We start from the raw sequence: 13,636 nt of genomic DNA on the forward strand, positions 1-13,636 counted from the left end.
CTCGCACAAAAAGACCATGGACAAAGACTCAATGGTTTCCTCAACTTGTACAGAGACAAAGACAAATGTTCAAGGAACGCATAGAAGTTTTGGAATGTGGCACAATAATACATGCATGTAGGTATTACGTGTTCATATCTGTGTGTGTGTGTGTGTGTGTGTGTGTGTGTGTTTGTGTGTGTTTTGGGTGTTTGGGTGATAGAACAGTGATGGGGAAGATGTCACAGACTGGTCTCCCTGTCCAAGCCTTTTTCGACATCTTTCTTGCGATCATGTCTTCGGCTCACCGCTCCGGGAAAACTGAGAAGAAAGGGAGGTAAGAAAGCATGGGTGTTACTATGGTTTCCATGGCAACCCGTGTCGGGCAGCCCTCACATGTCATTCTTCTGTTGCCTGGAAACCTAGAGTAAGGTCATATTTTTTTTCTACTCAGTGCTTTCTTTCTTATTACATTGCTGCATATATGAAACATTAATATATATATATATATATATATATATAATGTGTTTTAAGTACACTGTGGGATACGATTCCAGATGGAAACTAAATTATGTATTAAAGGACAACATACTAAATTAGTTAAATTATTAAATATGCTGAACTCCTTAAATAATTATGAATTTTACAATATTTATACGTCAGTATAAAAGTCCTTAAATACTCTTGAATTAACAGGGCTGTAATAGATATTACCACTATACCTAATCCTTAATATGATTTGGTCCAACAGCTAGTTTTGAGACAACATGTGTGGTAGATGTTGACGAGAAAGACGTTATGATGGCTCAGCTGTTTAAGGCACTGAGATCAACACCTTCAGACATGTCTGAGATGATTCACATGATCGGAAGCCTCCATATGGAGGGTTTATAAGCACCTCTATGGAAGAATGTATCTGATCTGACTTTTATATTTCCGAGTCATTGCTGAAGGGAACCATAAGTGTGGAACTGTTAGTTTTGAGTGTTCCAGAGTAAACAATGACAACATCAATAGTGTCATGCAGAGACGTTCCGTGTCCAATTCCCCATGACTATGAATTAATGACTCACTTACTCACACACTCACTTACTCACCCACTCGCTCCCTCTCTCACTCACCAACTTTCTCACTCACTCACCCATTCCCTCCCTCCCTCACTCACTCCCTCACCCATTCCCTCCCTCCATCCCTCCCTCCCTCCCTCCCTCCCTCACTCACTCTCTCACCCACTCCCTCCCTCCCTCCATCCCTCCCTCCCTCCCTCACTCACTCACCCACTCCCTCCCTCACCCACTCCCTCCCTCACCCACTCCCTCCCTTCCTCCCTCCCTCACTCACTCACTCACCCACTCCCGCACTCACTCACCCACTCCCTCACTCCCTTCGTAACTCACTCAGTCACTCACTCAGTCACTCAGTCACTCCCTCCCTCATACACCCTCTCGGTCTTTCTCTCACTGTTCTCTCAATGCCCATGCGTTATGGCCGAGCTTCATTGCACATCTCCCCTCGTACACAAACACGCATGCACAGACACGTCCCATGCAGTGCACAAACACACCCGCATAGCATCACAAAAGAAACGAGCGAAAAGAGACACACTCCGGTGACAACAGGCACACAGACAGACACAGAGTCGCGACCCCCCCATGGAGATGCTTTATGTTCTGATGCAGTTTATTAAGGCCTGACAGCGGCGTGTGAGACACCAAGAGAGAGAGAACAGGTTTCTGAGGCAGCAACTGGACTGAGTCAGACGTCTACGACATCATTTCATTAGTACTCAATTACATTGTTCGCCACTACAGCCTGATTTGATTTCCTGTACCGCCCACAGCCTCAGCAGTTTAACGGTGTGACACACATTTGCCACGAGACAAATTATTGTGTTCATCAGCCCACAGGAAGGACCCGCCTGAGCAGGCTTTTGCACAAAGTAGCTGCCTGTACAATGGTCTGGCGCTGATCTGGAGCGACACAGATCTGCAACTGTGTCAGAGCAGCACCAGACTCTTTAAGAGGCTGCTGTTATGCGGACCAGTTAAAAGTCACATTTGTTTTTTTTTTTTTTTTTACTTATTTTAATGTAGAAACAATTGATACTGTTCACCAGTTGCATAGAGTGGAGGACATCTCCTAGTGAAGAAACCTTCTCTTGAGATGACCCGGGGCAAGGTTTGGACTACTGAACCAAACCTCTGTGCCATGAGGCATACAATAAACTGCATTCTTCAAAAGACAAGAACATGAAAAACAAAAACAAAACGTGATCAAGGTAAGGGGGGGGGGGGGGGGGGGGTGGACGGGGTGGACGGGGTACAAGGAGCGGCATCACCATGGCAGCGGGTGTACCCGGGTGAGGAGAGGGGGGGAGGGGCTTACCTGTGGCCAATCAGCTTCTGGGAGGTTTAGGTGGGAGAGCTTACATGTGAGATGGGATGAGAGATAAGAGAGTCAGGAGATGTGAGCTGTCGCCAAGTCAGAAGCTCTCTCACACAGGGAGAGCTTCCCATGTACATACACTACAGAGGAACTAGCAGGACTGGGCAACAGTTATGAGGAGGAACAGCACACATCAAAGACAGCAGCAAGAAATCAAGTGCTGGAAGATTCTGAGGCATTCCCGCTCCTGAGGGTTTGAGGAGCTCAATCATAAGTGCGATAAGTGAAAACATAGAAACATAGACACTTCATTTAAGCAGGATGTGCCTGAGTTTGAAGTCTTTATGGCACAGAAATGTAACAGTGGGGTCTAAAGGCAACCTCTTGTTGGTACACAGAAGTGTTTCTGTGCCTCAGAAAAACTTTAGACTAAGGACTGCAAGATTTGCAGCCAACTGCAGATGCACAAAGTGAAATTGGTCTTAAAAGAAATGGCATTTTGTATAGACTTAAAATGAAACCATGATCCGAAAGAGCAAAAAGTCTCAACTGTAATTTTAAAATAATTGTGCGAAAGAGAAAGAAATCAAGGTCAAACCTTTTTGAAGTCATGTCTTTTTTGGTGTTCTCTGTGTTGAGGCCTTCAAAGACATTCCCAAAAGAGGCTTTTGTCATCTCATCGGAAATGTTAACAGTGGAAGGGTCATCCCTGTTGAGAACAGAAGTATGGTAAAGGCTCAAGGGACAGATTCCGGATCCTCAATTAGGTCACTTCTGCATTTTATTCCTAAGTAACACTTTCTACTCCTCCTACTCCTCCTACAGTCTTCTATTTGAATAGTTAAAGACATAAATGGCAATAAATGAGCACGTGTTAAATACAGAAAATGACTTATCTGCGACTCACTTATAGTGTCCCTCCATAGGCACCTGGACTACGCCCTCGTCCTCCAATACTGCACTGTGGACCTCCTGAAAGAGACATGGCCACCGTGACGTCGTCACACGAAACATGGCGGCAAGCTGCTTTGCTTCTTCACTTACACATGATCTGAACAGCCATATGTGTTCATAGAGACGATGCAGGTTGGTAGGCCACTGTTTGACTAGTCTTACGAATTTCTCAGCTAAGAGACAGAGACGTATAGACAAAAAAAGACACACACACACACACAAATACGTACAAACACAAATACGTGAAACACACACACACACACACACACACACACACACACACACACACACACACACACACACACACACACACACACACACACACACACACACACACACAAACGCACAAACGCACAAACAGACCACAGATCTGGTTTCTAGGACCTCACTACTCACCTCTTTAGCATTCATTTCACAATGCTTTTGTCAATTTCAATGTACTCTCTCACACACACAGAGAAATATACACACACACACACACACACACACACACACACATACACACACACACACACACACACCTCTTCCTCTGCGTCCTCCAGCTTCTTCTTCTTGCTTTCTGGCATGAGGTCATCCAGCCAGCTCAGGTCCCTCTTATCGAAGAAGAAGTCCAGCAGCTTACGGATGAACAGCAGGGCCAGCACCTACAGGCACGCACACACACACACACACACACACACACACACACACACACACACACACACACACACACACACAATGTTATAGCATGTTAAATCCACATCCACACCACACACACACACACACAAACACACTCACAATGTTATAGCATGTTTACATCCACATCCACACACACACACAGACACTTACACACATACACACCTACACACATACACACACACACACATCTGTGCTCACCATCATAGGGAAGACTATGGCGGCCTTGGAGGTCTTGATGACCCATAGCAGGATGAGGCAGCTGAGCTGGATGGTGGTAAACATGTGGACCTTCCTCAGCGGAACGTGACGCAGGTAGATGAAGTCAGGCTGGTGCTTCGCGGGCATCCCAAAGAGCTTCAGACGGTCAAAGAACTGATACACACGCAGAGACACACACACACGCAGAGTAGAAGGTGCGGGGAGTTAGCAGCGCACTTCTAATCTCTCATAGCAAGAGCTCTATCGGCAGAAGATACAACCGTTCTTGACCTGGGAAAAACACTAACGTGTTATGCTCATGCCAGGAAATAAGTGGGACAGCAATGTGATGTTTTGATGCCTTTCAAGTTGATAGCGTAACGTTTACTTTGCTCCTATTAGGAGTGTTCATTGAGAGTCCTTGTAATCTTTGCTTGCATTCAAAGGGAATCTGGTCTAGTGTGAGCAGTGTTAAATCCCTTGGTGGCGGAGATGCAGCTGTGTGTAGAGTGTTCAGCGGAAGGCAGGTCTCTCACCTGAATCCCCCTGAGAGAGGAGGCGCCCATGTACAGGAACACCCCGTACAGAACAGGCATGGGAATGAACTGCAAAACAAGAGGAGAGTCGGTTTGTGATGCTTAAGGCTTGTTTAGTTCAGATTATATGTGACACGGTCAAAAACCTAACCTTTCGATGCTGATTCAATGCTAAGTTGGAAAAGAAATGTTCTTTTGCTTTTTTCTTTTAATCATAGATTGTCAAAAATGTTAATGAGAAATTCAGATAAACTGTACACAGTTTTAAGGACCTTGCTTGACATCTTGACATCTTGACATAATGAAAAGTGTTTTAAAGGCACCCAGTGCAACTTTCGAGGCTAAAAAATAAACATTCAATTTCTAGTCTTTTTTACACATTAAGTTTCAATAACTCCATACCATTACATACCGACATTCAAGCAGCAAAGATGAGACGTCGTTGTGTGGTGAGAACTGATAGAAAATCGATAACAACAACAATCACCGCCATTTTCTTTATTTTTTGTAACCTACAATAAATAAAGCAGGCTTCCAGTCAATGGAAAAATGGCTTCTCCCCACCGGCGATTGTTGTTGTTTACGATTTTCTATCAGTTCTCAACACACAACGACGTCTCATCTTTGCTCCTTGAATGTCGATATGTGATGGTATGGAGTTATTGAAACTTACTACGTGTAAAAAAGACTAGAAATTGAATGTTTACATAAAGTTGCACTGGGTGCCTTTAAAAAAGTCAAAGTCTCTGCCTCGTTTTCCCCCTCTTTCTCTCTGACCTTGAGCGTCGAGGTCATGAAGACCGAGCAGCCCATGAGGGTGAAGATCATGAGTCCGGTGAAGCGCTGCTCGCGGATGCCCAGGAACTTGGGCTGCTCGCCGGGCGCCGAGCACTCCGACTCCAGCTTCAGGCTGTTCACGTGCGAGATGGAGAGCACCGTTGCCGCCACGAACCATGGCAACCCCATTATCGAGCACACACCCAGCATCACCCCCACCACGAACAGGTCCAAGTGGTACCCGCAGCCTTTCTGTAAAACAACATGGCAAACACACACACATTAGTTACAGGCACAAACACAGACACACACACACACACACACACACACACACACACACACACACACACACACACACACACACACTCACAAACACACACACACACACTCAAAAACACACACACACACACACACACATTAGTTACAGGCACAAACACAGACACACACATACACACTCACAGTGTATGTGTATTCATCACTCACAATATCTGTCAATATGTCAATATGCGCTAGCACATTTCCCGTTCATCAATCCTCTGAGGAAATGACAGGCATGTAAGCACACACATGCCAAGCACCAATCCCACCACAGAATGGGGCCAGTTAGGAAATACATGTCTGCCCACACAAACACACACAACCACACACACACACACACACACACACACACACACACACACACACACACACACACACACACACACACACACACACACACACACACACACACAGAAAAACACACACACACACACACAAACACACACAACCACACACACACACACACACACACACACACACACACACACACACACACACACAGACAAACACACACACACACACACACACACACACACACACAAACACACACACACACACACACACACAAACACAGACAAACACATACACACACACACACACACACACACACACACACACACACACACACACACACACACATACCTTCAGCTTGTGTTCCTTGCGGTTAATGATGACAGCAGTGATCTGCTGGTCCATGAAGATGAGGATGGTGCAGAGGAGGGCTGGGACGCAGGAGATGATCACCGTCCACCATGGGTTACCTCCCAACGGACTGATCAGCCAGCCACGGTCATCTCTGGTTGGCTGTAAAAGGTCACATGACCATTACTAAAGAGTGTCATGATAGGCAACCAAAACGTGCAAGCAACAATTTTTTATCACAAAATAAGATGGCAATTTTACAACAACAACAACAAAAATGCTGTAGCAATTCCATGACATAAAACATACTATGATACTGAAGTTAAATGATTTGAACTGATAGTGGTAAGTCATGTGGGAGTGTAAAACAGGTTGTTTCCTTCAGACCCACCTTAAACACGCTGGGGACCTGCAGCTTTGGAGAGGGGACTCCCAGGGCGTAGTCCACCAGGACCATGGTGAGGATGGTGATGAAGACAGCAAAGTCACTGATGACCTGCCTGACCTGGGAACAGACAGCAGAGGAAAACAGGCCTCACTGCACACACATACACTGGCTCTTTACTTACTGTATATATTATATATTTAAAAAAAAAAAATAGAAATCCTGGACACCCTGAACCTTACATACACATCATTCACAAATATGGACAAATACACACACACACACACACACACACACACACACACACACACACACACACACACACACACACACACACACACACACACACGCACACACACACGCACACACACAGGTGTGCCTGCACAAGCATTTGCATAACATGAACACACAGCACATCCAAACGCACACACATTCAAACACAGGTGTGCCTGCTTAAGTATTCGCATAAACTGAACACAAAGCACATTAATAAACACACACACACACACAGTACATATAAAAAAAATCCCCCCCCACACACACACAGACTTGCCTTGGTAGGGAAGTAGCGGCTGGTTTTGAACTCCTTGAGGAAGAATGACATGGCCACGGTGGAGAAGAAGAGCACCACTGACCAGAAGAGCACATCAGGGACATACGGGCCATGGGGCCCACAAGCACTGCCCTCAAAGTGCCCCTGCATATTAATGCAGCCCTGCAACACACACACACACACACACACATAGACACACACACACACACACACACACACACATACAAACTCACACACACACACACACACACACACACACACACACACACAGACACACACACACACACACACACACACACACACACACACACACACATACACACACACACACACACTCACACACACACACACACACACACACACACACACACACACACACGTGCGCGCAAACACACACACACAAACACACATTTTCAGGCCATATAGTATCCTCAAAGTTCAGTACATTGGCTTTAGGAGAACAAAACTGCATTATCCCCTCTCAATGGTTGACAAACTATATGACATAGTAGTATAGTAGCATGTTTTCCCTCTGAACATCTGTCCTTGTGCTACGCTAGCATTCAATCAGGAACATGACACCCAGTAAGAAAGGGTCCACAGTGTCAGGACTGCAGTAAAAAAAAAAGGCCACACGATTAATGAACTGAACTTATCTGAAGCTAGATTGGATTTGTGTTCGGATTTGTTTGCTAAGCCTCCGAGCAGCGAGAGACACGCTCAGATACACGCATGCCCTCACTCACACTCAAGGGGGAAACCTTGATGACGACGAGAGGCTGCCTCCAGAAATGTGCAGAGTCATGTCGGTTCACACAACACACACACACACACACACACTACGCGAATACACACACATATCCACACGCAAATACACACACGTAGGGGCACTGTCTGCAGAGTTGATTCGAAACAAATAAATCCGGTGAAATCCAGTCCCTAATCTCCATCTGTGGAGGAAACGTCACTCGGCCAGGAAAAGGATGCTACAGAATTCCTCCGTTTTCGGAGTCGACGGAGGACAAACAAATGTTTTGTTTTTGAGTAGTTTAGGCTTATGCCTTCAAGCTAACTAACCCCCCCCCCCCCGCCCCCATACACTTGGGCACACAGTGTCTCACTTCTCACGACTCAGTCCTGCAGGTATTCTACAGCCAGATGGTGACTTGTACAGCCTGCCAGCCTTAGAGACTTGTGATTGGATAGCACAGGCAAGGAGAGAAATACGGCCATTTGTCTGAAATCAGTTTGATTACCACAGAGGAAGGTAATTGTCAGACGTACACATAAGCAATAACACACACACACACACACACACACACACACAGATACACACCTGAACATCCAGACTCCCCCAGTCAACCTGCGTGCTGCTGATGTTGTTCGTCTCCCAGTATTGCAGTGTGTCATTATTGGGGTGATGAGGCATCACGCACGTACACCTGTAGCAGCACACAAAAAGTACTAGGTGACTACTGCACTTGTGTGTGTGTGTGTGTGTGTGTGTGTGTGTGTGTGTGTGTGTGTGTGTGTGTGTGTGTGTGTGTGTGTGTGTGTGTGTGTGTGTGTGTGTGTACATTTTGTTTGTTTGTTTGTTTACCGGTATGTAGGTATATGTGTGTGTTAGTGTGTACTCACGAGTACTGTGTAAGATTGTTGAGGTCGTTGTTCATGTTGATGGGGTAGTGATCTCCCAGGTGTATGAGCTTCTCCAGCGCCTCGTAGATGAAGATGATGCAGATGAGCGAGGCGAAGGCCTCCTCTGTGAAGCGTGTGATGTAGCACACAAGCGAGCTGGCGTCCGTGGCAACCAGCAGTAGGCAGAAGAAGGCGGTCCACAGCCCGATGCACACGCGCAGAGAGAGGTAGGACAGGCCATAGTCCCTGCACAGGCATTAACACGTACCCATTCACATGCACACACAAACACACACAGACGCAGATACAGACACAGCCATTCAGGTACGTGTATATACGCACACACGCATTCAGACAGACGTGTACACATAGATAGAGACACACATGCACACAGGTATACAGGACACATTCACAACAAACATATTCAAACAGAGACACACACACACACACAAAAACAAGATGTGAGTATTTCTACTGACATGCTTCAAACAAGTTTATCGACTACATAAATTCCATTTCCATGGAAAAAAACTGATAGAATAGGTTGTTGTGCATTGTGTGGTTATTATCAATTTACTTTTTCTATGAGAATTCAATGAAAAAGTGAAAACAATAAAAACATTCTTCATTCTCTTTAACCTCAATAGACCTATTTAACACGCACTTAGTTAAAAAATAAGTAAAATAAACTGCCTGAACACCAGCGGCAACAAAATACCAAACAGGCCCGTCCAAACTCATGATACAATACCACCCACTCCACAAGCATTTACTGCTGGAATGTGCTCCTCTTTAGAGAACTATGGCTTTTAATGGGAAGAACCCGTTTGCCCTGAGCCTAACAAGAGAGTTACTGGACAGGGGGGACGGGGCTGTGCTGGGTGTATTGATGTGGGCATTGCTTCACAGCGCGTCCATAAATCCATCAATAGCATCCTGTTTCACTAGCACCATCACTGCATCCCGTATGTACCCGACCTATTAATCAATCCATTCCTCTCTGTCTTTGCATTAACTAAGAGCTCACTGCTCACCCAAACACAGACATGTGCCAAAACAAACCACATACTTGCAGAACTTGTAGAGGATCTTCTCAAACACGAGCACAGGCCCCGTGCTGCCCAGGATGGTGAGGGGTTGCCCGGCAAACAGGGAGTAGGCAATGCCAGTCATGGAGGCGCCAAACAGGGACTCTATGGCACTCTGGGAAGACAGAAAAAGAACTCCTGAGTGTTTGTATGAATTTGCTACGGGTTGTCTGTCTGTGTGTGTGTGTGTGTGTGTGTGTGTGTGTGTGTGTGTGTGTGTGTGTGTGTGTGTGTGTGTGTGTGTGTGTGTGTGTGTGTGTGTGTGTCTGTGTGTGTGTGTATGGGAGTCTGGGTGTGTATGTGTGTGTCTGTCTTTTTAAGACCAATTTAGTCAATGCCAGCTCCTTGTCTATTGAGCTGTTCAACTGTACAAGCCCTCTGTTGGTCCGGGAAGGCCGTGGGCTACCCCCAGTCTCCTTTAATTCACTCTTCACCTCTTTTCACCAGACAGTAAAACATTCACAGGAGAAATGCTCACACAACCTGCGGCTAGGTTCTTGGCTAAGCTAAAGTGGAGTAGACAGGAGGCAAAGCACTAGCTAGGTACTACTACTCTCTGTTTCAATTCCCTGTGGATCTTGAGACCCATTAGAGATCCACTGAAGTGTAGGCTGTTGTATCGAATCACAGAGTACATCCTCTCCCCTTGTCTTCCGTACTTCCACAGAGACTCTCTACATGAGCAGACGGCTCACGCTGTGATCCCTGTAGCCCTCCTCCTCTGTCTCTGCCACCACAGCCATCCAGCTGGAGTCACTGTTGCCGTAATGGCTGCACAAGCTGGCTCTGCCTTCCTGCCCAAACACTGCCAACTGTGATCGTATGAATGCCAGAGGCACTGTGGAAACTGACACTGAGGGATTTCTACCAATGCACCAACGTTCACGTGTGTGTGTGTATATATATATTCTGTATATACAGTATATATTCATATGTTTATGTTTATATATGCATATGTTGGCTCATTATCCTAGTGTTGCTTTGTGAGTGCCCATAAATGTGTATGTCTCAGCTACTGTATGTGTGTGCATATGTGTATGTGTCTCTGGCAAGGTGAGGATATGTGTGTTTCACAATTCTCTATCTACATGTGCATGTGTGTGTATGTGTTTTTGTGTGTGTGTGTGATGATTTTTATGTATGACAACCTCTGTCTCTGTCAGTCTTCGGCTGCATGTGCGGGTGCATTTGTGTGAGTGTGTGTATGTGTATGCATGTGTACGTGTGTGCGTGTGTACGTGTGTGTATGTGTGTGTGTGTGTGTGTTCGTCTTACTATGCGTCCCTCAGTGGCTTCCCCGAGCAGGCCTCCAAAGGTGATGACGGGGGACATGCAGGCGCAGTAGAGGAAGAGGAAGGAGGCCAAACACTGCAGGCTCAATGCATCCGTGTAGTCAGACAGGTAGTGGGGGACCTTACGCTTCAGGTCCAGGAAGAGGCCACCAAAGATCCTGAGAACACACACAGGAGAACATGACGGAGAACGAGAGAATGAGAACACACACAGGAGAACATGACGGAGAACGAGAGAATGAGAACACACACAGGAGAACATGACGGAGAACAAGAGAATGAGAACACACACAGGAGAACATGACGGAGAACAAGAGAATGAGAACACACACAGGAGAACATGACGGAGAACAAGACAATGAGAACACACACAGGAGAACATGACGGAGAACAAGAGAATGAGAACACACACAGGAGAACATGACGGAGAACAAGAGAATGAGAACACACATGAAAATATACACAGGTGGAAGAGAAAGAGAGGACATAAACACACACATAAACACACACACACACATGTTCTGTATGGCCATCTACCACAACATCATCAGCATTAGAAGACTACATGCACATGGACATAGCGAGTAAAATCCAGAACAGCCCACCAACAACAGATATATTTTAAAAAATTTCAGTGATTATTTTTACACAAATGATCGGGGGGAGGGGGGGTGGGGGGGGTGGCTGTGGGATTGTGGGAGGAAATGTGAAAGGAAGTGAGCTAAAGAAAGGCCCTCTGTTGGAGTGTCTGTTGTATTTGAGGTTGAGCAGTGGGAGGAAGAGGAGGAGAGGGAGGCTCTCACACAGACACCAGATTTACAGAGGAACGACATGAGAAAAGAGCAGGATATTGAAGGAATTAAGGACAGTCATCGTCTCCTAAACTTTATAAATAACCATCCCTATACAGGTTTTACGATAGCACGGCTGTATCTCTGACTGCTGCATACATGTGGAGAATGTGTTAAACGCACTGGGCAGTGAGGACATCAATGCACAGACATACAAACACACACGCACAGACACACACACACATACACACACACACACAGACACACACATCTAAACACACCTCCCTGTGCGCTGTAGTTCAGGGCCTCCATGTCCACCGGGTTCCTCTGCTTCTCCCAGGTCTGTGACGCCATTGGGTAACGGTGGCAACTTCCTCTTCTCCTGCACGACGAAAGTACACACACAGAGACACACAGACACACAGACACACAGACACCAAAACAATGACAATATAGTAAGTAGTGGCGGTAAGAAAGTGAAAAAAATTGGTGTGTGACTACGCACACATGTGTGTGTGTGTGTGTGTGTGTGTGTGTGTGTGTGTGTGTGTGTCTGTGTGTGTGTGTGTGTGTGTGTGTCTGTGTGTGTGTGTGTACGTGTGTCTGTGTGTGTGTGTGTGTGTGTGTGTGTGTGTGTGTGTGTGTCTGTGTCTGTGTGTGTGTGTGTGTGTGTGTGTTTACGGAAGGTTTGGCTAACCTGAGAGGGCACATTTTTGGGGGGTTCTATCCTAATGGTGGGGTCCCACTCTCCTGGCGGCAACACTGTCACCTGGTCCAGGAACTCATCGATGCCGGCCACCAGGTCAGTGCGCTCCTTGGCCTTGTATGCCACGTCATGGAACACCTGGGAACACAGACGTGACGGAGGGATGAGATAGAGACAGCCGTGACGTGACGGAGGGATGAGATAGAGACAGCCGTGACGGAGGGATGAGATAGAGACAGTCGTGACGGAGGGATGAGATGGAGACAGACGTGACGGAGGGATGAGATAGAGACAGCCGTGACGTGACGGAGGGATGAGATAGAGACAGCCGTGACGGAGGGATGAGATAGAGACAGCCGTGACGTGACGGAGGGATGAGATAGAGACAGACGTGACGGAGGGATGAGATAGAGACAGACGTGACGGAGGGATGAGATAGAGACAGACGTGACGGAGGGATGAGATAGAGACAGACGTGACGGAGGGATGAGATAGAGACAGACGTGACGGAGGGATGAGATAGAGACAGACGTGACGGAGGGATGAGATAGAGACAGCCGTGACGTGACGGAGGGATGAGATAGAGACAGACGTGACGGAGGGATGAGATAGAGACCAGAATCAGAGCTCCACTGCCTGCTCACAGCACACACAACTATGCTGCTGGCGACACTGACTACAGGTGCAAATCAGTCCTATTACAGATAGGGTTATAG

The 13,636-nt window shown here is 46.5% G+C and overlaps 1 protein-coding gene across 1 annotated transcript in view; it reads right to left on the bottom strand.

Annotated features, from left to right (window-relative positions):
- Window positions 1-221: 221 nt before the first annotated feature.
- slc4a10a (solute carrier family 4 member 10a) overlaps window positions 222-13,636 on the bottom strand; it is a gene marked incomplete at both ends in the record, with an annotated part of 48,087 nt that continues 34,672 nt past the window's right edge. The window contains 16 exons of the mRNA XM_080834119.1: window positions 222-300; window positions 2,963-3,073; window positions 3,272-3,336; window positions 3,840-3,962; window positions 4,195-4,368; window positions 4,731-4,799; window positions 5,508-5,759; window positions 6,468-6,629; window positions 6,859-6,972; window positions 7,406-7,567; window positions 8,742-8,847; window positions 9,044-9,289; window positions 10,113-10,246; window positions 11,407-11,581; window positions 12,496-12,596; window positions 12,912-13,058. Coding sequence (XP_080690245.1) covers window positions 222-300; window positions 2,963-3,073; window positions 3,272-3,336; window positions 3,840-3,962; window positions 4,195-4,368; window positions 4,731-4,799; window positions 5,508-5,759; window positions 6,468-6,629; window positions 6,859-6,972; window positions 7,406-7,567; window positions 8,742-8,847; window positions 9,044-9,289; window positions 10,113-10,246; window positions 11,407-11,581; window positions 12,496-12,596; window positions 12,912-13,058 — 2,220 coding nt within the window. The remainder of the gene's footprint in view (window positions 301-2,962; window positions 3,074-3,271; window positions 3,337-3,839; window positions 3,963-4,194; window positions 4,369-4,730; window positions 4,800-5,507; window positions 5,760-6,467; window positions 6,630-6,858; window positions 6,973-7,405; window positions 7,568-8,741; window positions 8,848-9,043; window positions 9,290-10,112; window positions 10,247-11,406; window positions 11,582-12,495; window positions 12,597-12,911; window positions 13,059-13,636) is intronic.

The sequence above is a fragment of the Sprattus sprattus genome (genome assembly GCF_963457725.1).
Source record: "Sprattus sprattus genome assembly, chromosome: 3".
Classification (NCBI taxonomy): Eukaryota; Metazoa; Chordata; class Actinopteri; order Clupeiformes; family Clupeidae; genus Sprattus; species Sprattus sprattus.